This window comes from Myotis myotis, unplaced genomic scaffold (assembly GCF_014108235.1).
Source record: "Myotis myotis isolate mMyoMyo1 unplaced genomic scaffold, mMyoMyo1.p scaffold_m19_p_18, whole genome shotgun sequence".
Classification (NCBI taxonomy): Eukaryota; Metazoa; Chordata; class Mammalia; order Chiroptera; family Vespertilionidae; genus Myotis; species Myotis myotis.
In genome coordinates this window covers 35,681,154-35,708,298 of record NW_023416322.1, presented here as the reverse complement: position 1 = coordinate 35,708,298, position 27,145 = coordinate 35,681,154, and the positions used below count along the sequence as shown (strand labels likewise).

Here is a 27,145-nt window from a genome sequence, read left to right as displayed (position 1 = left end):
TGCATAAATAAGTGGAACAAATTGATGCTTCTCTGTCTCTTTCTCTTCGTTGTTCTGTCTCTAGAATCAGTAAATTTAATAATAAAAAGCAGTTACGTTGCGCAACTTAACGCAAGTTGGTTTTATTTATCTGTGACCTCCAAAAGTGAGCTGGCATCTTTTAATGCATTCTCTGCGACAGTCCGTGTGCTAACTAAGCCTTTAACACGATTACCTCCCTATCTCATTTCATCCTTAAGACAACCCCATAGAGTAGGCAGGCATTCTCTTAATTTACAGATAAGGAAAGTGAGGGACCAGCGATAAGTAACCCTCTTACCCAGCTAGTGAGTAAACGACAGAGGCAGGACTCAAAGTCAGGTTTGTCTGCGTCCTCCCCGTGCGTCTCTACTGAAAGTGCTGGATCTGAACCGGAACGTGGATCCTGCTAATACCCTTCCTCCTCACCCTTTAATGTTCCTCCTCGCCTGCAAGGACTCTGCTGGCACATCCGCGGGACCTCTAAAGTCGAACGCTTCCTCTTCGGTGTCTCCAACTCACCTTACTAGGTTCTGTCGTAACCAACGCCATCCCACTGACATGGCTCTCAGGGCACAGAGACCGGCGACGGTTTAATTCATATTGACGAAGTGGATGAATGAGGTTTAGACTTGGGACTATAGTTCTTATTCACTATGTTCAACCTGACTGGTTTCCGGTGTTTGGTATCTCTTCGTGTACGGCTTCATAAACTAGCAAGCAGACTTTTTTTTATTTATATGAGCAGTGGCTTTACATGGGAAAGCAGGGCAGTTAAAATTAGGAAGAAGGCTTGCTGTGGTGTTTTATTCTAACGTGTCCACATGAAGTACAATAGAAGCGTAATCGTTTGTATATTACACTTGGCTCCTTGGTTAGATATTGAAGCATTTCACCCATAATCAGAATAGCAAATCGCCTACCCCCATCCCTATTCCCATTTACCAGTTGCCTCTGTTCAGACTGCAATGTAAAGTTTCGGCAAAGCACCTAATCTCTCTGTAGCTAGAAGAAGAATCTCAAAGTGAAATTGCTATGAAGCTTGTTAGGCCAAATATATTTTCCTGTGAGCGGTAAAAATGAGGATTGTGGATTGCCTGGAGAGAGACTGTAAGTCTAACCATTTTCACTTAAAAAGTAATTATATTTATTTAGAATGTTATTTAATACTAGAGGCCCAGTGCACGAATTCGTGCACTAGTGGGGATCAGGCCTAAGCTGGTAGTCAGACATCCCTCTCACAGTCCGGGGCTCTTGCAGTCTGGGACCCCTCCCTTCTTACCGCCCGCCTGCAGCAGAGGCAACCGTGAGCCCGGCTTCTGGCTGAGCAGCGCTTCCCCTTTGGGAGTACACTGACCACCAGGGGGCAGCTCCTGCATTGAGCGTCTGTCCCCTGGTGGTCAGTGTGTGTAATAGCGACCAGTCATTCTGCCGTTCGGTGGATTTGCATATTAGGGTTTTGTTATATAGGATTTTGCATAAAATAAGCCTTTTCTGAAATATGAATGTAAGAGTTCTTGCCAGTGCTTATTTATGAATGGAACTATATATATGATGTAGACAGCAACTAGTCAGTTTTTTAATATATACTGTCCCCAAATTTTATTTCTTCTGAGGAGTGAATAACAGTGTGTTTCCCCCATTATTAGGAGCTACTCATCATTGTAGACGTAAAGGGGAACATTGATGCTTTCTGCCATCACCCTAATCCTGTCTATGAAACAGAAACAAAAGCCTCAGGAAACTTTCCTTTAAAACGTCATCTCTGGGCTCCAGACACCTGTCCCAGAGGTGTGTCTACGGGGGTTGCTGTGGACTTTTTGATGGTGGAGTGGGATAGAAATGAGATTTCTTAAGAACAATTCCATTGCTTTGGAGGCTTGAGACGTGATTCGTAGCTTACAGTATAATTGAATTTCTCATCATTAATTATCTTTTTCTTCCTTATCCCATGAGGGAGGCCTAGATAGATTAACCATCGGATAGAAGGAAGTGTTATAAAACACAATCCACAGTAAAAATCCTAGTGGCTTTTACTAAATTTCCTTTTGTTATGACTTTGCGTGGAAATGTGCTACATGTTTGATGATGTTCCTTATCCCTAGTGATGAGCTTGGTGCGGCACATCTGTGTCTCCAGATGGTCTCCAAGTCCACTGGCAGGTGCTGACCGCCTCAGAGGACCCAGACTCCGCACGCCGTCCTGCTCCTGGCCCTGGTTAACTCCTGCGACTGGGAAAGGCGCAGGGCACCGAGTCGGAGGGAGCCAGGCCCTCATTTCCTCCAGCACTGAGTTAGGAGGGCACAGGTGCAGCATCGTCCACCAGGGAAGCTCGTTAGAGACCAGGGCCCAGTGTCTACTTGGCTGGTCACGCAGGCACCCTCTGCCTGCAGGTGCCAGAGCTCCAGGCTCCCAGGGGGAATCGGATACTCGCATTGTTTTCACAGACGGTTTAGGCCCCTGAGCCACTCTCGTCGGAACGGCGGGAACCCGCCCGCAGTCCAGGCTCCTGGAGGCGCGCCGTGGGCCAGGCTTGCCAGCAGGCCCCTCTCAGCGTAGTCTCAGGTCTGCTGTGTGAAATTCTTTTCTGCGCACGTGCGATGTAACTTAAGTGACAGATCTGCCTGTCATAATTATTATAGCTTCGGAAGATGATAAATTCATGCCTGTTTCATGATATGATAGCTGATTTCTACGGTTTAAAATATAGACACGGTCAATTCAGACTTGAATGCTTCCGGCATATTAACTTTTGGATCTGATGTTATTTGTTAAATAGAAATGAAAAATGACATGGTACAAAATGATCACAGTATGAATGAATACCTTGAGACTGTTTTTCTCACTTCTGTGTAAAAAAGATTCATAAGCATGTAGAAGTTGAGCAAACATTTGTGTGCCTACTGTGTACCTATCTTTGTTTTAGATGCTAGGGGTGCAGAACTGAACCAACAAGTAAATGTTGACAAATTAACATAGGGATGTGATTTTGTTGATTAGACTGTGTTTCATAAGAGGTTTTAAAATACATTTCTTCCGGTCACTGTGACTCACAGGGGTATTGTGAGGGTTAACACACAGAAATATCCTAGAACAGGGTCCGGCCTGGAATAATCACTCAGTGAATATTAGCTATTTCTCCCCAACTTTTTTTTTTTTTTTTTTAGTTCAAACCTACCAAAATGGGAAGAGAAGAGTCAATAAGCATTAATATACTTTTTGTTTAGACAAATTTTAACTTAGGCCAAATTTGCTTCGTGTGTGTGTGTGTGTGTGTGTGTGTGTGATTTTTTTTAAGTCAACCACTTGGAAGTAAGTTGCACATATTACGTACTCATGACACTTCGTATTATATCTCCTGAGAATAAGGACATTTTCCCACATAGCCACACTATCTTTATTTTCACACTCAATGAATATAAGGATGAGACAAAAGTATTTGCTATACAGGCTACGTTCAGATTTCCCCAGTTGTTTCAAAAATGTCCTTTAGAGTAACATTATTCATGGATTTTTCTTTGTTTTATGGCTTTCTATCTTTTTAAAAGTCTAAGATCCAAACCGGAGTCACGTTTACTTGTCCTGACTCTTCAATCTGTTAATTTAGTCCAATCTTCCTCCTGCTTTTTAGTGTCTTCCCTTTTTCTTTCTTTTTCGTGACATTGACATTTTGAAGAGTCTAGGACAATTGCTTTGTAGACTGTCCTTTTGAAAACTGCCTGTGGAGATGAAAAGACAGACTTTCTTAAAACTATATTTTCTCACTATAGTCTTCACTTAACTCTACCGGTTCAAAGTTTGGAGGAGATGAATGAGTAATGTAGATAAGTGAGTAATGTGGAAGGTCATTAAAAGTAAAATACATGTTTGGAGTAGAATATTCTAGAAGATAAGATTTATAAAGAAAAAAAAATACGATTGGACCCAGAAGGTTGTGCTCTTTAGCAAAGACTTCCAGCTGTTTCGTCGCATTTTATTACTTCTTCAGTCTCTCTCGCGTTCTTGCTGCCTTGTTCCTGTTCTCCTGATGCTGGTAACCCAGGGAGTGAAACAGACAAGCAATTAGGCAGTTAAAGGACCGTGGAATGAGGTGTGTATATTTGATGAGGGGATTACAGGGTCCCAAGGAATTAACCAAGAGTGGCAGCTGACTTAGAACTGGGGGATCAGGAGGCTTCAGAGAGATGGCATCCTCGTGCAGACATGAATGCAGGTGTAAAGAGTGTGTAAGAAACGGCCATGCCAGGGGTTGGAGGAAGTGTCCCGGAGAGAAGAAAGCGTCGCGTACACCGCCCAGGGAGGGCACTGAGCTTGGAGGAGTGTAAGGCTGGCAGTGGGCACGGGGTATAGAGAGGGAGCTGCGAGGAGTCGAGGATGAAGACAGCTGGGGAAGGCCGCAGGCCTGTGACTCTAATGAACGGACTTGAACGCTATTCTGAGTTCAGCTGGAAGCCACTGGGAGGTTATGTGGAAAGCAGAGGTGTGATCTACTCAGATTTGCCCCTTTAGGAACATCACCCTGGCCAAATCTATTTCATCGGGGGTTGCTAATTCTGTCATTCCGTCCACATCTGTGAGTTGGCATTCTTAGGTAAAGAATTTTCCGCCCTGGCTGGTGTGGCTCAGTTGTTTGGGCATCATCCCTTACCCCGAAAGGTTGCCAGTTCCATTCCTGGTCAGGGCACCTACCCACATTGTGGGTTCGATCCCCGGTGAGAGGCAACCTATTGGATCCACCAGCTATCACCAGGCATTCAACTAAACATTGCCCTTTTGGCTTCTTCTAGAAATGTATGAGCAGCATGTTTTGTCGTCTCCTGATGTTCTTCAGAATGTGGTTCCCTTTTCCTGATGTAAATGCCCACTTCCTTACGTTTAATTGTTGTATAGTTAATGACCTGGACCACCGTTTCCGCACTCTGTTCTCTAAATAACTGTTTTTAAAACGTTGGGTTGTACGATTACTCATTGTTCAAGGCTGATTCCGGCTGTCTGTAAATATTTGTGTCTGATTAGCTCATCTAAAACTTCCTACCAGAAGAAAAGGTAACCCAGAAAAGAGAAATGGCATAGGGCTATCCTTGTTTGTTTGGAATCTATTGTTTGAACGTCGTATGTCACAAGGGCTAGAGACAAACTGGAGCTTGGCTCATTTCAAAGCCCTGCAAACTTCTGAAGTGAAAGCGTACAACTGAGCGTGTCCATCAGGGGCCAAACTGGGAGTCCTCCACGTTAAGTTCCACATCTAATTTAAGGTTTAAGAAATAAGTAATAAAGCGTCTAATTTGAAGCTTACGTATGATTAAAACTCCCCAGCAACCGGGGCAGTTACTTAGCATTTGTGACAAAGGAGTTTTTTCAGGGTGTGTTTTATTGCTGACAGTTTTTAGAAATTGCTGCCATGTGACCATAGGAAGTAGGGCAACTTTTAGTTTTACTTCGTAAATTCTCTATGGAGAATGCACCCCGTTGCTGGGAGCCCGTGGCCGGTCTGTTTCCAGCCCCCCACCCTGGCCGGGTGCACCAGGGCACCAGGAGCAGGGTATGGAAACAACCTCACCAATGCTGGTGCATGTTTCATCAGTCCGATGGCGAGAAATGGCATCTCAGCGCTGTTCGAATTAGCATTTATCTGTTTGTGAGTGACGTTGAATACTTCTCGTGCATTTCTTTTGATGTGAACTGTCTGTAGTCATTTATTTTGCCATTTTTTTTCTTAATGGCTTTATCCTGTCCCTTTTCTCTCCCTCCTTACCTCCCTCCCTCTCTCCTCCCTCCCTCCCTTTGTTCCTTCCTTTTTTTCTTTTTGTCTTATATATATATTTCTCCCTCCCTCTCTTTTCAACTAATAAAAGAAGAGTTCTGTATTTAAACAGAAGTTGTATTGGGGAAAAAATAGCAGGGCACCATCTTTGACTAAATTGATCTTGCTATGGGAGCCTTGATACATAACACGATATTAACAGAAAACCCTGTCCCCCCTAAGGTGGCTGGTGCAATGCTGCTTAAACGATCTATTTTTGGACATTCAGAATACCTCATAAAATCTCTTTGAAGGTAGGCTTCTGTTCTTGCGAAATTTTTTAAACTACTGCTATAAAGTAGGACTCTTTATTTAAAATTTTATAATGTATCATTTTTCAATGACAGATAGATAATTATGAGCCTATTAGAAATCATTAATTTAACAAATAAAGTCAGTTAAAGTGGTTTCTTCACGGAATTAACTAGGTAATTTAATTAAAATAGTTATGATATACATATAGCCTTACTGTTAATGATTATCATATTTGGGAAGGAAAATGGTACAAATGGTAAAAAATAATGTCATCACTGACTCTTTAAAAGCTCTTGATAACTAAGAAGTCTTTTCTGCGGTAGGTTTTGTGATGTTAGTCCTTCTTAAATAGGACAGATCGTATTCTTCAAGAGCAGCAAAAGTGGACTTGATTTTAATTTTAGATTTAAAATTTAACCAAGTATGTGACGTTTACTGAGCTATAGACACAAATGGATCATTATCTTTTGAGAGTTTAGAAACATGAATTCCAACAGGGTGTTATCAAAGGGCCTCATAATGTCAGTTGCAAGGTGATATAATTTTATAATTATGAAGGTACATGTTTTTGAGGAGCCACAAAGAGGATCTGATGTTAGTCTTTTTTAAAAAAACACACACATATTTTTATTTATTTCAGAAAGGAAGGGAGAGGGAGAGAGAGATAGAAATATTAATTATGAGAGGGAATCATTGATTGGCTGCCTTCTGCACACCCCCCACTAGGGATCAAGCCCGCAGCCCAGGCACGTGCCTGTGACTGGAATTGAACCCGGGACCCTTCAGTCCACAGGCCGATGCTCTATCCACTGAGCCAAACCAGCCAGGGTCTGATGTTAGTCTTGAACTTACCACAAAGTTTTTCCCACTGAATTGTGGTCAATTTCTATTTCTCTCTGAAGCAGTAATTTGGGATTTTCCCCCATGATAGTCTGTGTATTGTGTCCACTTCCTATTGGTCTTGTTACCTTTCCTCTGTCTCACATTTCTTTCTCAGGTGTCACCTGTTTATTTCTTATCGCCATGATAATAGTATAGTATAGTATTTGCCTACAGTAGCTCTAAATGATAAGGTTTTCTTTTAGCTTCAGTCACAGAGTTCTAGATTATTCCTGTCATTGTTCTCTGAAGAAAAGGTAGTTAGATGAAAAAATAATTTTTTTTAACCCACCACTACCACCAAAGATCTGAAAGACTTTTCATTGCCTAGCAAATGGGGTACAGACATCACATGTCTTTCACCATGGAGTTATCTTAATCTCTCTTAATTTTGACTCTAAATAATTTTTTTTTTCCTTTTGGGAAGCTTAGAGACTCAAAAAAAGAAGAGTTTAAATTTGGGTCCTTGTGATGCTGTTTTCCTTTTTCTTGACGCATGCTGAGCCTTTCAATTTCCAGTCCCATTTCTCTCAAATGTTTTCCGTTTTCTTCAGCCTCACTCCTTGTTTATTGATTGTTTAGTTCATTCTCTTTTCTCCTCCAGGGACTCCTATAATTTGAAGTTGGAATTAGAGCGCTCTGCAAATCTGTGAGCCTTCACTTCGTGTCTCGATTAATGTCTTATGTTCTGCGCATGTTCCTTGAGTTGCCTTCGCCAACCCAATTTTCTGCTCCCTTGCTTCTTCTGTTTCTGCTGCTGCCAGCATTAATTGGGTTGTGGCTGAACCCATTCTCTGCTGGTCTTACTGCCCTCCGACTGGTGTCCGGTGTCCACGTTGTCACCGGAATGATCCACCTGAATAAAACTCAAGTCTTGGCTGTGCTATTTCAAATTTTTAGTGACTTCTTCACTACAGAGTAATGTTCTAACCTTTTAGTGTCATAGGTACAGCCTGCTCTTCTGAGCTTCCTGCCTCTCTACCGTACAACCCACCGCCTCTGCTTTCACTCCCCATGTCTGCTCTTCGCTGCCCAGAGTGCACTGTGCCCCCATCCCATCCTCCCCATCCGCACTCCCAGCCTTGGTCAACTGGCTTTCCCCATGAGACACAAGTAGTTCCTATGAACCAGGGGGTCGCGGTTCGATTCCCGGTCAGGGCACATAACTGGGTTGTGGGCTTGATCCCCAGTGGGGGACGTGCAGGATGCAGCCAATCAATGATTCTCCCTCATCATTGATGTTTCTGTCCGTCTCTCCCTCTCCCTTCCTCTCTGAAATCAATACAAATATATATTTTTAAGTCAAAATAAAAGTTTTTTCTCATTATAGTAATAGATTTTTCAGTGTAGAAAATCTGAAAACATAAAAACCGTGAAGAGAAAGGCTTTTAAAGGAAAAAAAAAGTTTTTTTAAAGAAATCACTCAATTATACCCTGCAATAATATTTTAGGTATTATTAAGTATTTAGAATGAGTTTGCTTTATATACATCCCTTACATATTTTTAGTTGCATAGCCTCAGACGTGCTATAATTTGGGGCCACACTACATATTCTGTTTTGTGACCTTTTTCCATTTAAAATATGTCATAAGCATTTGTCCACATTGTTATAGTCAAAACATTACTTGTAATGGTCTGCTGATTGAAAGAATGTTTGTGTCTTTGAGGATTGAAGTGCAGGTATTTTTCTAAGCTGAATTCTGTTAAAGCCCCACCATTACAGCAATCCCATTATTTGAAGTGCCAGCCTGGTGTGTTTTAAGAGAAGTGTTTATTCAGCCTGTGCTAGGTAGTTTGGGCAACACAGAGGTGAACAAAACACAGTTCCTGGTTGTTCCCAGGCCTGAGATGCAGTGAGGGAGGCCGACATGTATCCCCTGGGGGGTGGTCCAGGTCCAGGCCTTCCTCTCTAACAGTATTTACATGCACACAGCACGGGAGAGGGTCTGGGGTTAGACACAAAGCTGAAACCACAGGGAGAGAGTTGGGGGTGGAGCCTGGAGGGGTAGGACAGAGTGTTCACAGGAGTGGGGTGGGGTTTGCTCAGAAGTAGGACATACATACATACATACTTACATACATACTTACATACATACTTACATACATACTTACATACATACTTACATACATACATACACATACATACATACACATACATACATACTTACACACTTACATACATACTTACATACATACATACAGCAGCGTTTTCCTCTGGAGCACCTACTCTTTTTCTTTATAACTCAGATCCCTGACCACACATCAGAGGTTTTCTTTGGAGAAATTATTGTTATTTGCAACTATTACCCTCCACGGAAATACTAGTACTTGTTTTATTTACCCAAATAAAAACCATGAGCTGGTTTTTGTAAAGTATACAACATGATCATGGGTTTTATTTTTTTTTTAATTTGAATATAATGAAACAATTTCAATGCTGCATTACTATTGGATTCTACATGTAATAAGCACACAGTCTTAGGCTTTTAGTAATGGGGATGTTTAGCTTCGTGCAGTTCAGGGATTTTTCTGACGTATAGGCTACCCAAACCAAAGAGTGCTTTCTTTGGCTATACTCCCAAGTCTTTTGATCGCAAATTCATTGAAATAATAAGAATAAGGAAGGGAGGGAAGGAAGAGAGACTTGACCTCACACTGCCAGAGATGTAGGACCCAGGGCGGTAGGCGAATCCGACCGATGTGTTTATGATGGCTGCTTCTAGGAACGAATGGAGAATGGACACTTCTGTTTAACATATACTGTTATCATAATTGACAGTATGGGCAAAGAATGTGACCTGCGACAGAGAAAGACTAATACTGTATGCCTTCATTCAAATGTGGAATTAAAAACAACAACAACACAGAACTCTTACAAATGGAGACTAGATTGGTGGTTGCCAGAGATTGGGGGTGCGGGGAATGGGGAAATGTTAGTCAAAGGGTACAGACTTCCAGCTATAAGATGAATAAGTTCTGAAATCTAATGTGCAGCATGGTGACTATAGTAACAGTACTGCATTATTGACTTGAAAAGAGTTAAGAAACTAGATCTTAAATGTTATCACTGTACCCACAAAAGATGGTATTATGTCAGGGGTTGGAGGTGCAGACCTCCATAGCAAATCATCACCTCGTACACCTTCAACTTACATATGTCAGTGAAGCTGGGGAGGGCAAAAGAACGAGTGTGAACTCCATCAGCAGGAGACCGTCTCCTATCTGGTGAGGTGGCAGCAGTATTTTGCAGAAGATATGCTTGATTGCTTTAGTTTGTGTTAATTCTTCAAATTAACTCAGAAGACTACTAAAAGATGACCAGTTTTCAAGAGTGAAATGGCTCATAGGATTCCGGAGTATCAAATGTTTTTCTAATTTGAGACTGAGCAAGCATTATACAAATTAGTGTTAAAATTTATTAAGTGCCTACTTGCCTGTAATGACAGTGGCATACTTAAAGAATGTTGTAGATGTGGGTCTTCTCAGCTTACAGCATTAAGTATGCTCGTCTAGATAGAATAGAAATAACAAGATGGCATTTGAATACAAATATGGAAAATTCCAACCATGGAATGTGTCCATAGTTGTTCGTGTGTGTAGCAATTATGAAGGGCCTTGGTGTCAGACCTGAGCTAGTTGATGTTCTTTTAAATTACTGTTACAAGGTTCTACTCAACCGACTGGTCCCTGGGTCTTGTCCCAGCTTGTGTGAGCTCTTCCTCACTCTCTAAGAACCAGCTCTACTGGACTTCTCTCAGGTCCTGTGAGCACTGTGTTCTTTCCCACCTCAAGTTAGTACCTTTGTGTGTCCTTCTACGTCCCCCCTTTTTTCTACCTGTCTCCTCTTTATCCTTTAGGTTACAGCTCCATTGTAACTCGGTGAAGTCTTCCCAGACTCCTCAGACTGAGGATCTAGATCAGCCGTGGGCAAACTATGGCCCGCGGGCCGAATCCGGCCCATTTGAAATGAATAAAACTATTGAAAAAAAAGACCGTACCCTTTTATGTAATGATGTTTACTTTGAATTTATATTAGTTCACACAAACACTCCATCCATGCTTTTGTTCCGGCCCTCCGGTCCAGTTTAAGAACCCATTGTGGTCCTCGAGTCAAAAAGTTTGCCCACCCCTGGCCTAGATGATAGATGCCCACAGTGCTCTAGACTTCTCTTTCATAATGCTCCCGGCTTTGGAATTTCTATTTTAATGTTCGTCTTTCCTTCAGGCTTTGAGTTCCAAATTGGGGCACTCTCATTCACTGCTTTACCCCCAAGTGCCTACTGCCAAACACTGGGTAAATATTTGTTTACACAGTAGATGTGACTGCTTCGTGGAAGGGTAGGTTCTTAGGAGAGAGCTCTTAAAAGCTGTGCTCTTATAAACTTATGCTTGAGAAGAAACTCAAAAGATGGGGGTGCATGGGTGGATGGATGGGGCCCCCTGCCCTAAGCCAAGGAGCCGGTTTGGAGTTCGGTTTAGGCGTATCACTTTCACCGTTCATGGAACTTTCTCTTACTGCTGAGGCGCCCAGAGGGTGGAGGAAGTAATAAAACACACTGCTCTTCGGAGTCCAGGTCTCCTGGGAGAGGGCTGGTCATTAACCTTAGTGTTGAGCTAGTTAAATGGACAGTTTATTTGGGGAAAAACACTGAGCCATCTTCCAGTCGGGGTAAGGAGGAGAACTGAGGCATGATTTTAGCCATACTTTGCCTTTGAGGAAAACGGATTTTTCTTTACAGATTCCATAGGTGTGGTTCCAAGATGAGCTTTCTGAAAGAAAATTTACATGAAGAAATCCTTAAGGGTGCACAGAATGCTCTCAGCAGCTCAGATTTTTAAAAAGATGTATATGATTGGCAGGTGGAAGGAGACTGAATCACATTTCTACAGCATCAAGTAGACTAAGAAATAAACATTTAAGGGTTTTTTTTTCTAAAGGAAGCTCACAAGGAGCTGTGATACTTCAGAGAGCACGAAGAGCTTTCAAGGTTGTGTTTGGAGTGAGAGTGACAAGAAGGAAAAGTAGGCTTACTGTCAGATGTTAATGTTAGCTGATTGTAGGCCGATTTCAGATAGCATAGATGAAATTAGCAATAAGCAATGTGACTAGCAATCAGCATTGGTTAGATCACTGGCTTCCATGATCTCGAACTAGCAGAATTACTTTTCCAAGAGTAAAAGGGAAAACAACCCCAAACAGGTGAAATTACATTTTTTTTTTGAAGATTAGGAGATAGCAAGAGGATCATTCACTTTAAATGAATCTAAGTTTTTAGGAACCAACTGAATGGCCTCACAGGAGTTGAAGGGAATCTCAGACACGATCCTAGGGTTATTGTCAGTATTCTTTGTAGAACTATGGAGGATGTGGGAAGTACCAGGAGAATGAAGAGAAACAAATGTCCCAGTTTCTAAAAAGACATAAAGTCCATAAAGTAGATGGTGAAAACTCAAGTCCACTTCCCTCACGTTATTTATTTTTCAATTACAGTTTACTTTCAACATTGTTTTGCATTAGTGTTGGGTGTATAGCACAGTGGGTAGACAATCACATACTTTACAGGGTGTGCCTTCCCCATGATATATTTATATATAGTTATTATATATACTTATGGCACCATATATAGTTATTACAATACTAGAGGCCTGGTGCATGAAAATTCATGCACTGGAGGGGGGGTCCCTCAGCCTGGCCTACTCACAGTCCGGGAGCCCTCAGGGTCAGGAGGCGACACCCCCATCACACTTCTGCTGCTGCCACTGCCAGCAGCACAAGCTTCGGCTGGCCCTAGTTACCTGAGCCTCGGGCATCTCTGGGCAGCTGGGAAGCTGCCATCCGAGGCTTGCCTGCACCTCGGGCCTGCCCTGGGTGGCTGGGCAGCCAACATCTGAGGCTTGCCTGTGCCTCGGGCCAGCCCTGGGCACTGGGGGGCTGAGGGCGGATCCGGCCACACTGTGCACCTACTGCCCCCCACCCCCCCAGCAGGGCTGAAAGGACTGGGGGACTCTGGCAGGGTTGAGGGGACTGGGTGTTACCATCTTGTGGCTATGGGCGCTGCCATCTTTGTGATGGTGTGATGGTCAATTTGCATAGAACATCTTTATTAGATAGGATTGTTAACTCTATTCCCTGTGCTGTACTTTACATACCTTTGAATATTCTGTAACTGCCAATTTATACTTTTTAATCCCTTCACCTTTTTCATCCAGGCCCCCAACCTCCCTCCCCTCTGGCAGCCACCAGCTAGCTCTCTGAGTCTATGAGTCTGTTTCAGTTTTGTTCATTTATTTTGTTCTTTAGATCCAACATATAAGTGAAATCATATGTTTTTTGTCTTTCTCTGCAATCAAAATTTGAAGAGATTATTTAAAAAAAAAAAAATACAGTGTTGCAAGTGCTTAGAAAAGAATGGGATGATCACCAGGAATCGATGTGCATTTATAAGAATAAGACATGTCAAACAGAGCCCATCTTTCTATTTTTTTATTTGATTTTTGTAATGGCTGGATTGGAGAATGCTAAAGACATGTTGTATCTGGACTTCGGGAGACTTCGCCAACCACTTGCTAGGCGACCCCCATGGGAAGACAACGGCGTGTCAGCATTAGGCTGACGCACAGCTGCTCCTGTGGCCACACCTAAGCCAGCGAGCCGCAGGGTTTACCTAAGTAGTAATCAGTGACCCAGGAGTGGATATTAATTTGCATACATTCTGAAAGCGTGGATTTCTACTTCAGAGTTCTTTTGACTAAGGATTTATATATCAAAACTAGCGTGCCTGAATTTATATGATTGAAATTTCGGTTGTAGGCCTTTCCCCACCTGAGCTGTATTTTAGATATGTAGACCTGTTTGTAACTTTCATAAATCAGCCTGACTTATAAATCACTTAGAAGTCAATGGATGAGCTCAGCGCCTAGAGCAGAGGCTGGCTGGGTGAGAAGGCTGCTGTGAGGAACCTTTTTTCTTATTTGTTTGACAACAACTACATTAACCCCGGGTAGATGTGTTCCATGCCCTTGACATACCAAGTTTCTGTGAAATGCTCCCTACACAAAAGGCAGAAGTTCATGTACATTTGATAATATAGGTTCTTCTGCAGTGACTGTTGGCTGGCCCTCTCGTCACTTTAGCCATCTGCCTGTACAAGTTATTTATACTTAAAAATTTTTCCTAGAATCGTATCAAAGAGGCAACAGTAACATTCTGTCCCCTTCTGAAAATTCTTCTGGTTCCCTGAAGCAAGGAAAGTCTATGATGACTGCTGTAGCTAGTGTAGTTCATTGTTCATTGTTCATCTTAAGGAACACCAACCCATATAATTGGCTAACCTTTATAATTGACTTGTTGAACCCGTTACCGGACATGTTTTTATTCGGTAAGCAATGAGATTGTGCGGTATTGATTATGAATTAGGGGTTCCTTCTACCCAGCGACAAACAAGTACTATGATATAAATAACAAATGAAATAATATGCTCCCATCTGGATTGGACTCCAGTTGATGGGGCCCCTAAGTGCCTGGCAGAAGCAATCTGTGGGATTAGGGATTCTTCTGTGTTCTCCCTGTGACTATCTTTAAGTTTTTCCTTTTTTTTCTCTCTTTTCCTTTTTTTTTTTTTTACTGTTTTTTTTTTTTAATATTTTTATTGATTTCAGTGAGGAAGAGATGGAGAGATAGTAACATCAATGATGAGAGAGAATCATTGATTGGCTGCCTCCTGCACACTCCCTACTGGGGATCAAGCCCGAAAACCAGGCATGTGCCCTTGACTGGAATCGAACCCCGGACCCTTCAGTCCACAGGCCAACGCTCTATCCACTGGGCAAAACCGGCTAGGGCTTTCAGGTTTTCTTTCATCATAAAAGTTCCCGGCTTCCTTAGCATCTATTTTTGGCAAAACAGGGACATTTGGGTTTGTGTGTATTCAGTTAAGGATCTGAATATTATCTCTAACTTCAGAAGGACTCTGATTTCCTGCTTATATTAGCACCCTCTCATATGGGTGAAAAGAATGAACTGATCTGTAGTAACCTTTTGATTTATCTAACCTTGTCATAACTATGCTGTTCAAATAAAACAAAGAGCAGCCTGGCCAGCGTCACTCAGTGGTTGAATGTCGACCTATGAACCAGGAGGTCACAGTTCGATTCCCTGTCAGGGCACATGCCCAGATTGCGGGCTCGATTCCCCGGTCAGGGCATGCAGGAGGCAGCCCATCAATGATTCTCTCTCATCATTGATGTTCCTCTCTCTCTCTCTCCCTCTCCCTTCCTCACTGAAATCAATAAAAATATATTTAAAAAATAGAGTACATTTTAATCAAGCAGTTATTTCTTATTCGGTAAGATAATCTATTTTGTCTTAGCATTGCTCTTTCCTAATTATCTGAGGTCTTTCCACTCCACAGTATGGATTGCTTTGGGTTTCATTTTAAGTTGGCGAGAACATATTTGAATAGAGAGGTGATAAGAATTCGGAAGTTGTCAGCATATAGATGGTATTTAAAGCCATGGGACCGAGTGAACTTACCTTGTTGTCTTCTCTGACCTATGCCATCTCCCTCCCCTGCCTTGTAAAATCATGTATATATTTGAATTAGAGTGCCCTTAATAATTTGGTGTTGGTTATCTTGCTTTTAGTAAAATATGCTGATTTCTCTTTATTGTTCATTTTCTGTTTATTGTTTAAGGGTATTTTGTCAATATTTAACTGGAGAGCTAACAGTTAACGCGTTTTGTCTTCTTTTGTTTTCTTTTCTAGGCAAAGTCATTAACAAAGATTTGCGACATTACCTGAGTCTTCAGTTTCAGAAAGGATCAATTGACCACAAACTGCAGCAAGTGATCAGAGATAATCTCTACTTGAGAACCATTCCGTGTAAGTAGGAAACGGAATAAAAGAAACAGATCCTTATGTAACTGGCCGAACACCTAGAACGAATTAGAGTAGAGCATCTCATATGAAATTGTGAAGACTAAGGTGCGGCCCTGGAATGCAACAAAAGTTGGAGAAAGAGAAACATTTTTCGGAGAACTTTCAGGGGTTTTGTTTTCCAAAGTAGAAAAACCCAAAGATTCTATATTGGGACTTTTTGAAAAGTCAGTCTGTGTACATGTTGCTAACTAGATTTTATTCTTATAAATCAATTTCTACAGCCTGAGCAGGAAAAAGGCTTCTGTGCTCTCAGTGCCTCACACATGGAGACATTTTTGTATTGCCTACGAGGACTTTGCTAATTTTAAAGTCTGCCCCATCCCCAAAGGGGGAAAAAAAAGGAAGAAAAACGCAGTGCCTTCCTTTTGGCAACCATTTTGAATGTTGACATTGACGTTGGTGTTTCTACTCCAGTCTTAATGGTTTTCATAGGACCTCGCTGTTGTTGTAACGGTGTTTGGGGTTTTTTGATAAAACACATAACAAGAAATCATGTATGCTGAAGTGTTAGCTGTAGTTAGCGCGGGTCTGGTGAAGAGTAAAAAGCAGTAAACAAAACATAAAAGGACACTTGGCTGTTTTCCTTTCCACTATCTTTAACTCCTTGTGGATGCCTGCTTTTGTAAGGGCTCTGAAATTCTCAATTTCTTTTTCTTGTTATTAGTCTCACACAATGCACAGTCCATTACCAGGCTTTTCCAATGATGCTTCTTAAACATCTGTCCCTCTGCACTGCCTTAGACCTCACTCTTTCTTGCTTGGACTTAAAAACAAATAGCATTATGTAGTGACAAAGAGCTAGGCAAGACGGAGTTCAAAATCCTGATAGCATCTTCCTAGTTGCTTCACTTAATCCTCCTGAGCCTCAGAGAGAGAAACATCCATGTGAGAGAGACATCAGTGTGAGAGTGAAACCCCCATGGGCTGCCTCGTGCACACCCCCTACCGGGGATCGAGCCCACCACCCGTGTATGTGCCATGACTGTGAATCGAACCGGCAACCTTTCGGTGCACAGGACAGTGCTCAGCCAACTGAGCCACACGCGCCAGGCCTATTGCTGTTCCTTCAGTGATCACGGTTGTCTAAAGCTTGTTCTCCGCTAGACTTGCTAGGAAGGGCCCACTAGACCACCGTGTCCGTTTGCTTGTGGTTTTTATGCTTCAAGTTTGTTTGGACGGATATGCAATGTCGGGCTCATATTTTCTTTCCTGGTCTGTCTTCATTATGTTAGTCAATTGTCTTCTGCTGTAAAGCATTGTTCTGAAAAATTCTGAAATAATCTGATTATCATTCCCTTGTAAGGAACTTGGTGCTTTGCCTACACCGGGTGTCTCGGGATAGCATTTTTAGGCTCCTAGCTCTAGAGCTCCGTCGTCCTTGTTAAAACAAGTTAATAAAATAAGTGCCTGTACCTTCTGCTGCCCTCTGCCACTTTTCCTTGGATCTTCTTTCTTAATTGACTTCTGTCCTAGTTTTGCACTTTCTCCTCAGTGTGAGGTTTTGCCCTAGAAAGGAGCTACACTTTATGTAGTTTTAATCCGTAGGGTCCACACAGCTGCAGCCTTTCAGATCCTCACAGGACCGCTTCACTTGCTCATGGAGGTGGCCGCAACCCCATCGGGTCTCTGAATATTATTCTTTACTAAACGATACCAGATCTTCGTGGAGAAAATTCTGATTCCAGGTGTGGGGCAAGGGAAATACAAGATGAGCTTGGAACATCTCATTGTACCAGAAAGTACATAAATGCTTAAGAAATGATGGGGACACATCAGAAGGACTTAAAAAAGGGGGGGGCACCTAGGGGTTCTCCACTGACAAAATCTGAGGCAATGGAGCAGCAAAACTAATGTCAGAGAAAGAGAATGGGCGCTGCAGTTGCCAGTCACCGCAGTAGAGACAGAGTGTGACACGCGAAGGGGTCCTCTGATTTCCTCACCCTCTGCCTGGGTGCACGCTGGCCTCGCTCAGGGAGAGAGCCGGACAGAGCCCAGCAGTCTGCCCAAGCGCCCCGTCTGCTGCTGAGCCCTGAGCCGAGCATTGCCGCGTGAGACCCCCCCCCCAAGGCCAGGCCAGGGGCTCCGGGAGCTGCTTGCTTACCCAGTCCCCGCACTTGCCCCGGACGGGAGAGTTCTCACCAGCCTGCCCAGAGACCTGTCAGGCTCCCGCCTTGCACCAGCTCCTGCAGGCCCGTGTTCGCAAAGGCAATTAAGCCAGCCCCAAAGGGTCCAGCGAACATGCTTGTGACTGAACTATTCGCAACAAGAAAGGAAGGAAGTTGCCAGTGTCTTTCCCCCCATCCTGCCTGCAAAACGACACTCTGCAATGTCAGCCCCGCACCAGCAGGCAGCTTCCCAGAGGCTGGTGGGGGTGAGGGTGTGGGGGGGGTGGAGTGGGGACAGCTGTGGGGCTTCCCAGCAGCGAATCAGCAACACCTTCCCAGGAGGCTTTGTGAGCTGCATGGTGCGCCAGGACTTCTCCGCTTCCTGACGCGTTCCGTGGGCACCCCAGCTGCTCCCCACATTTCATTAATCTCCCCGCACATGGTTTTCCAGTGGGATCTGGCAAGTCCAGCCAGCATCCCAGCTGGTTCTCTAGTAAGTTACTAGCACCTTCCACACACCACTCCCTGCTGCCACCATAGGGAGCTGGCTTGTCAGTTTCATCCAGGCCCAGCAGACATTTCCCTGCCGCAGCCTGACGATGAGGATGGGGAGCCACTCCTTCTCCAATGAGGTCTGGTTCCCAGGCTGGGAGTGTCCCTCTCTTCCAAGTTTTTTTTTCCTCCTTAAATATATTTTTATTAATTTCAAAGAGAGGGAGAGAGAGAAACATCAATGAGAGGGAATCATTGATCGGCTGCCTCCTGCACGCCTCCTCCAGGGGATCAAGCCCACATGCCAGGCATGTGCCCTTGACCGGGAATGGAACTGTGACCTCCTGGTTCATGGGTCAAAGCTCAACCACTGAGCCAGGCCGGACGGGCTCTTCCAAGTTTGTTCCTCACTTGGGTGTTCTCCCTCAGCTCTAGGGCGGTGTGCTTTAGCGTTCCCTTTTACTCCCTCTTAGTTAGTTCCTCGGGAATCTATAATAATAAAAGCGTTATTTGCTAATTAGACTGGATGTCCTTCTGGACGCAGCCGGGGCTGTGAGGGAAGCCCGGGTCCCGGGTGCCAGAGGGAAGCTGGTGCCGGCAGCCGGGGGAAGGAAGGCCTACTCTTGCATGGCTTTCGTGCATCGGGCCTCTAGCGGTTAATAATTCTTTATATTAAGCTGTCCTTGTTCGGGTTACCATGCGGTTTCTCTCTCCTGCTTGTACCCTGGCTGATACAGCATTGGCACTGGCGGTGGCCCCGGGGGACAGGCCCCGCAGGAAGGAATTTTAGACTTGGTTTTGGTTGTGTTCTTGGGCTCAGTTCAGTGCCAGGTGCCAGCCAGTGGGAAGTCGGGTGTTTGTAATTCAGGACCAGAAGTGGCATCACAGTTTAATCACAGGGTAATTTTTGGTTGATTGCGATAAAAGTGCCAGCTGAACCAAGTACCTTGGGACCCGAAATGACTGCGGCAGGTGACCGTTATGGCAATAAAGACGGCTCCAAGCACCGCGGGGCGGGGTGGCTTCTCCCCAGAGCTCCATGTGCTTAAAGAGAGAAAAGGACACTGAATCTGCCGGTTGTTACCATTATGGACTCCTATAGCACGACTATTAGTAACACCTAAATGGCCCGATAGTGCCGTTTGCAAATAGATCAACTTAAAAAGGGGGAGCGTTAACACAAAATAAAAACAATTACAAAATTTGAAAGGAACCATCACACATATTTACTACGTGACTTTTTCACTCCTACAATGAAATTTAAAGCACACAAAGTATCAGTTACATTATCTGCTCGTCTCCCCTTTGTTGGGTAACAGATATTCTAGACATAAAAGAAATTGCTCTGACTTGCGTGGATATTCACCAGATTGGAAGCGTGTATCCAAGAGCGTCTTTAAATTGGGCGTCAGTCATTGGCCGTTCATCTGAGCTTGCTTTCTGTTTTAATGATGAAAATATTTTGTCTCCTGGCCCTGATTGTGGTGTTGCCTTTGAACTCCATGTTGCTTCTACTTCAGATTTTAGACCAGTTTCTGAATCGGGTTGGCGTGTTCCACATCGATCTCCGCATCTTCTCTCTGCACCTCTCCTGTTAGAGTATTTGCAAAGCACGGGAACTTGTAGCTAATACTCAGACGGTGGAAAGTGCCAGAGAATGCTGTGAGGCAGTATTATACCATTCAGAACGCCTAATACGGCTAACGTCATTACCAGATTCACACGCCAGAACTGTCCAGTTAAGGACTCCTTTAGCCTTCAAAGTTGTAGTATTTTGGGAACACTGGTCACAGAATTACATAGTGTGCAAATGCATCTGATCTTAATAATATTGTATTTGCAAGGAAGACCAGCGTTAGCAGGCAGGGCTTGGCCACGCACTGAATTGTGGGAACAGCTGCAGGGAAGACTGAGCAGGTGGTGACCACCGCTCCCCACACGCCTCTGTCCTGGTCCCTGGAAATGCCAAGTGTAAACTTTGATTCTGCTTTGTGGTATTTCCTGCTCTTGCCTTCCATTGCTATCGGTCGATTCCTTCCAATCTGTAGCATCTCTGTGTCAAATTGTTAACCTTTAATTCTCACTGGAGAAATATGATACGTTTTTCTCATTTCCCCTATCAATTGTGATGGTTCCCAAAACTCACAGAATTGTACTGTTAGAATTAGTGAGTTTTGTTGTAGGTAACTGACATCGGAATACAGCGACCAAAGGAGTTCCCACAATTACATTCTTTTATACCATCAACAAGATGGAAGTTTATAAAAAGATACCCTTTATAATATCATAAAAATTTGAAATACTTAGAAATTAATCCTTAAAGAACTATAAAGACCTCTGTAAGGTAAAATTAAGGGACATTGAAGATCTAAATATATTGGCAGAGATTTCTTGCTTGTAGATGCAATATGGCAAAGATATCAGTCCTTCTCAAATTGATTAATAGATCAATCTAACTCCATAAAAATCCCAACATTTTTAGCTTGTTTATTTGGCTCCAGAATTTAGATGGAAAAGGCTATGCATAGAAAAAAACCAAGATTGTCCCTGGCCAGGTAGCTCACTCAGTTGGTTAGAGCATCGTCCCAATATGCCAAGATTGTGGGTTCGCTCTGTGGTCAGGGCACACAAGAAGCAACCAATGAACGCATAGATAAGTGGAACAACAAAAACAAATGGATGTTTCTCTCTCCCCCCACTTTCTTAAAGAACAAAATCAATAGACTTGCTCTACTAAATCCCAAGATTTATCATGAAATGTAATTACCCCATCAGTGGTGCAGGGGTGGTCAGGTCAGGAGGCAGGTGGGATGTGCAGGAGAGCCCGGTGATGGGTACCCAGTCTTGCACCGACAATTCTACGTAAGTTTCTGTGACAGAAGCCTTGTGGTGGATCGGAGGGGAAGTAATGGTCGTTTCAGTAAATCATGCTGAGTAGCCATTTGGTAAAAAAGGAAAGTCGACCACTACCTCTCGCCAGGCCCCCTAATTAAACCATCTGAGTGCATTAAAGTATTAGGCATGAAAGGCAAAGCTGTGATGCTTTTTTAAAAGAATATAGCCTCTCCCCAGGATCTTGAAAAAAATGTCTTCAGGACACCAAAAGCATTAGCTATAAAGGAAAGGATTGATAAGTTTAACGACATTAACATGAAAAAAAACATCAGTCTTCAAAAGGTTATTTTTTCAAAGGTGAAAAAAAAAAATAGAGTGGGGAAAGATACTCTCTGTTCTGCTACCACATTTGTTTCCGTGATGCAAATAAGTTCCTATGTGATTGGTGAGTAGGTAGGAGAACGATGTCAATTTAATTGAGGTCATACTGGTTTGTATTCCATTTTCCTGAACACGTTCATGTTTTGCGTCATCAAGTAGCAGCAAATAAACACTGAATATACAAACACAGCTGAATGACGTGGGCTGTGCAGGATGCTCATTCATCTCAGTTTGGCCTCTTTTCTCAATTGGAACATGTGCTTTATCTTAAAATTGCTTATTGCACATTTTGCCTTATCTTCATCGTTCAGTAGCCTCACCCCTCCCTTGTACCCCTTTCTGTCAAGCTACCTTTTCTTTTCTTTAAAAAAGACAACAGCCCATGAAGGCCCGGCTGGTGTGGCTCAGTGGTTGAGCATCGATCTATGACTCAGGAGGTCACGATTCAATTCCCAGTCAGGTCACATGTCTGGGTTGTGGGTTCGATTCCCAGTGGGGGGCGTGCAGGAGGCAGCTGATCAATGATTTCTCTCTCATCATTGATGTTTCTATCCCCCCTCCCTCCCTCTCTGAAATCAATAAAAATACATTTTTTAAAAAACAAAATATTTTAATGATTCTAGTATTTATAATTAGGAATGTAACATGGCTCTTAAACTGTATTAATATTTTAAATTAGGACTGTTATCGATTTGGGGGTGCTAGAATGCTGACATAGGTTTTGAGGGTTCAACTCGGACCCTATTTTCTCCAATCCCCATGGATACCAAAGGACAACAGTAGTTGTGTTTTGGGGGAGTCACAAGTTCTATGGGGATTTTCACCTGTGTGTTAGGGGGTTCGTGCTCCTCCCCCTCATTGTTCAAGGATCAACTGTACTTTAGCATGAATTCCTTAGCAGATAAAATTCAGGGTTCTGTTGCTGAATTTCATTGAACAGCTTACTTACTGCTTAATTTTTAAAAATTACTTGAAGAGAATAATGGCTAAGAAGCAATGTGTAAATACCTACCTTTATGAAGCCTTAAGCCTTTTTATTCACCTAAAATAATTTCATAATTAATATTTGTCCAAGTTTTTAATATAGAGTTCATTAGAAGACCTTAAATTTTTTTCTTTTAATTGTCCTTTATGCGTCTAGTAAGTAGAATGTTCGTTTCTTTTCTCTAAGGAAGGAAAAAAAAAAATACACGTTAGCTACCTAAAAATGAAGTCTATCATTGGTGGATTGTTATATGTTAAGGAATGATAACTGAGGTTTAAAGGAAGAATTAACTGTTGTGTCTTAGAAAGTTAAGCTTTCTCTGACACTGAAATTTTATAGTCTTTGTAGTTTTGAATTTTATGGCTACCTGTAGGTTTATTCAAGTTTATTGACTCATCCTACGTTATTTATTTTCCTGCGTTCGCTTAGGATTCTTAGCTTGCCTCAGATTTCCTGATCCTCATTCTAGTAGATACAATATATTCAATGTTCTGTTTCTCCATGTGTTCTCTATAGGCTATTTATTCTATTATTTGCAATATTTTGTAAGTTTAAAAGCACTTCCATCCTATCTTTTTCTTGTTGTTTTTTTTCCTTAGGCACCACAAGGGCCCCCAGAGATGGGGAAGTACCAGGGGTGGACTATAATTTCATTTCTGTTGAACAGTTCAAAGCACTGGAAGAGAGTGGAGCATTATTAGAAAGTGGAACGTATGATGGTATGTCCCCAAATATTGACAACAGTAACCCAGAAAACTATCTGAATGACTGGAATTATTTCAGAGGGAATTTGATCAGTAAAATACCATTTTACAAAGAAGTTTTATCTGTCGGTTTGGGGGAAATTTTTCTCTTAATTAGGGTAATTGCAATTTGCTAGTTAAAATGGGATTAAACAATAAACCAAAAGCATTTCATCACATTATGAATAATATACTAAAATTATTCAAATTAGCTAGTTTGTATATTTCATAGTAATTCATATTCATCATATGAGCTCAGCAAGTGTTGGTAGATTGCTTTCTATTTGTGATTGAGAATTCAAATACTGTAGACTTTAAAAAATCTATTTATACTTTGGATCGCTTGGAGAAAAGAGAATATAGAATGGGGGAAGAAAAGCAAAAACAGAGTATTTGGTTTTCTTTTCATATATCTCTCCTCTACCCACTTGATTCCAGGAAGTACAGATTTAAGATCAAGTTCAAATTTTATTGTTCATCCTCACTGAGGATATTTTCCCATTGGTTTTTAGAGAGAGTGGAAGGGAGGGGAGAGACAGTAGAGAGACACATTGATTGGTTGCCTTCGGTACATGCCCCGACCAGGGCCGGGGATCTAGCTTGCAATCTGGTATGTGCCCTTGAACAGAATCGAACTTGGGACCCTTTAGTCTGTGAACTGATGCTCTGTCCACTGAGCCAAACCAGTGAGGGTGTGTGTGTCTTTTTTTTTTTTTTAAATGGGATCTCAATCACATTCCAGTGGCAGACATTCCTTAGATATTTACATATTTATTTCTATATGAATCACCTATTGGATACAGATATTTTCTCCTATTCTTCCACCCAGTAACCTTTTCCTGTGTTGCTTCATAAACAGAAATCCTTAACTTTCGTCCACCGGGTTTATCACTGTTTTCCTTATGATTTGTACTTTCGAAGTTTTAAGAAGTCCTTCTCTGCCCTTAGATCACAAAGATATTTTCTTCTGTTAAGTGTAAGCACATGTTAGAAATATGACGAAGTGGCAAATTGTGCCCAATTAAAGGAAATGCAAATTGAAATAACAATCATACACCATTTCACACCCATCATGTTGACAACAGTTTTACAGGCTGATAATGGAGGGAATGGAAACTCCCATAGGCAGCTGGCGAGAGTATAAAATGATGCCTTCCCTTTGGAGAGCGCCTTGGCCACAGCTAGTAACTTCCAAGATGCGGGTGATTGACGCAGCAGTTCCCCCTCAGATGCCCATGGGAAACCCTGTCTGTGCGCATGTGTGGACAGTTCCAGAATAGTCCCTATAGCACTGTTTGTGAGAGGATGGAAACAACTCTCTTCTCATAGGGGAATCAACCAAGTACATTTTAATTTGTTCATAAAAATGGACCATCCTACAGCAGTTAAAGTGAACTAGAATCTACGCGTCAACAGGAATAAGTCTTAGGAATGTCTCTCTATATAAAAGCCTGATATGCAAAGTGTCCCCTAGGGAGTTCGACCGGGAGACCAGGAGTTCGATCACTCACTAGGATGTGCACTGACCACCAGGGGGCGGCGTGGAACAAAGGAAGGCCCCAGCCAGCAGCTGCTAGGGACCCTACCTGTGCATGAATTTTGTGCACTGGGCCTCTAGTAATTGTATAAAAAGAAAGTTGCAAAAGGATGCATGCAGTATGCTCCTCAGAAAAAAAGATATGAAATGTCATAGGATGCTTGTGAAGCTTTTATGAACAATAATATTTATACATTATGTGTGCTTATACGTATGTCCTCACATACACACATGCAGGGAAGTGACATGCTAACTTCAGGATGACTCGGAGAGAGTGGGAGGGCAGAGACAGGAAGTTAGGGCTTTAATAGTGTATGTGACCATACATGTATGTGCTTCAAGGGGAAAGGGGGAGAGCTGAAAGAATCCGGCAAACTAGTCCCCTGCGGATGTGTAAATAGGTAAGGAGGTTTCGAATACTCCTGTAAGACTATTGTCCGTGGTTGTATATATGTTTAAAATAGCTAATAGTTCCTTCGTAAAAATGAAAACACCTTCAGAAAAGAGAGAAAAAGGAAATGCCTCAATACAGCTTCAAAGGATGAAAAAAAATTTCTGTGAATAACTATAGTCAGGGTTCACAAAATTTGTAATTATATACCTTGCTGTAACCTGCAATCTTCATATTTAACAATAACTCAAGAAAAATAGATCAAATTTACTTATAAGCATGTTTAGTACTAATACCAGTAATTTTTTAAAAATAAGGGAACTGCCAGAATTTATGATCAAGTCCTAAAATCTTATCAGTGTCTATGGATAACAATCACAATATCCTGAATTTTTCTCATTTTTCACCCTAGAAAAAAATTAAACTTTCTGGAGCTAAAAAAAAAAAAAAAAATTACCAAGGATACACACTACAATGTGTTTCTAGTAAAACTCCCACCCTTAGGAAAAGTGGACTTTTCATCATCATGGTACGTCCACACCCCGTGGGAGTGGGATCGCTGCACACGACGCAGGGACTCCTAGCGCATCCTTATCCCCAACCAAACCTCCGTTTGGACCATTTCGCTGCCCTTTGCCAGCGAAAGTGTGAACTGACTTTCCCACCAGTTCCTTGCTCTACTTCAGCGACAGAGACGTGTTTTGATGCCAGCCTTTGCGTCATCTGCGTGGCGGGAGTGACTCCATCTCAAACATGGATTTGAAAGCAAGGGAGTAGTGGGGTCAGGCAGGCAAAATGTTGTTGCAAAGCTTTATAGTTTGATGCCACTGTTTTGTCTTGAGCATTTGAATAACAATCCCACCTCAAGTCACGTTTCCAAAGAATTCACCTTCGTGCTTTCCCCTTCAAAGCACATCCCACCTAAGGTAAACTGTGTTATTTGTAGACTTGCCTCAGTGTTACGATCCACAACCCATGCTTTCTTCATCCAGGAAAAGGAAGCCATTATACCCCCGTGATTTATGTTGTGGGAAATGAGCATCTTAATTGCCTCCTTAGGAGCCAAGGAATTCGATGAGACAAAAAGTGATTTAAAAAATAAAAGAAGGTCATGAATATTTTACTCCACAATCATATTTGTCTTCCTGTAACATTAGCATAGTGATTGATACAAGGTCAAAACTAGCAGGAGCCACAGACTGTTAACGCAGGTAGATCTAGTGAGCATTTTCCCATTATATGTGGCTGCCTAATGAGAGCTACATGACAAATTGAGAAGATATTCCATTGTTCTCATTCTATTCTGGAACATTTATTTTTACTGCAAAAATGACTGATCCTGAAGACTTAACATATTAAAGCATTTCTTGCTTCCCTGAGAGTAAGCCAATATTGAAATATGCTAATAATGTCTCTATTTGTTCAACAAATTGTCAGATAAAATGATATAATTAGAATCTCAGGAAAACTTTCAAAAATTACTTTTACAGAAACAGCCTACATTTCAACACAGACTGGGTAGTTCTTAGCTTCATCCTTTGCCCACATATTTCCTCCTCTTACCAAAATAGTTCATCATGTTGCACATCAGCACACAATTATCTGAGTTGGTTTCCTTCTCCTTTACTCCCACTTCCATGCCAGGGAATCTTACACGGGAGCGTTAATGCATCTAAATTCACAAATGAGGCCCTACTTTAGAAGCCCTGCAAAACAGCCCTGCTGGGATCAATAAGCCACACACACAAAGTCAGCTTCCTGGCTTTATATCAGCGGTTCTCA

General features: G+C 42.3%; 1 protein-coding gene across 4 annotated transcripts in view; it reads left to right on the top strand.

Annotated features, from left to right (window-relative positions):
* MAGI3 (membrane associated guanylate kinase, WW and PDZ domain containing 3) overlaps positions 1 to 27,145 on the top strand; it is a 141,130-nt gene that overhangs the window by 71,622 nt on the left and 42,363 nt on the right. For 2 of the 4 annotated variants that reach the window (XM_036342679.1, XM_036342682.1), the window contains exons 2-3: positions 15,721 to 15,837; positions 23,292 to 23,411. In XM_036342679.1, the coding sequence (XP_036198572.1) occupies positions 15,721 to 15,837; positions 23,292 to 23,411 (237 nt within the window). Of the gene's footprint in view, positions 1 to 15,720; positions 15,838 to 23,291; positions 23,490 to 27,145 lie in introns of all 4 variants that reach the window. The other 2 variants (XM_036342678.1, XM_036342680.1) reach the window with 1 other exon arrangement.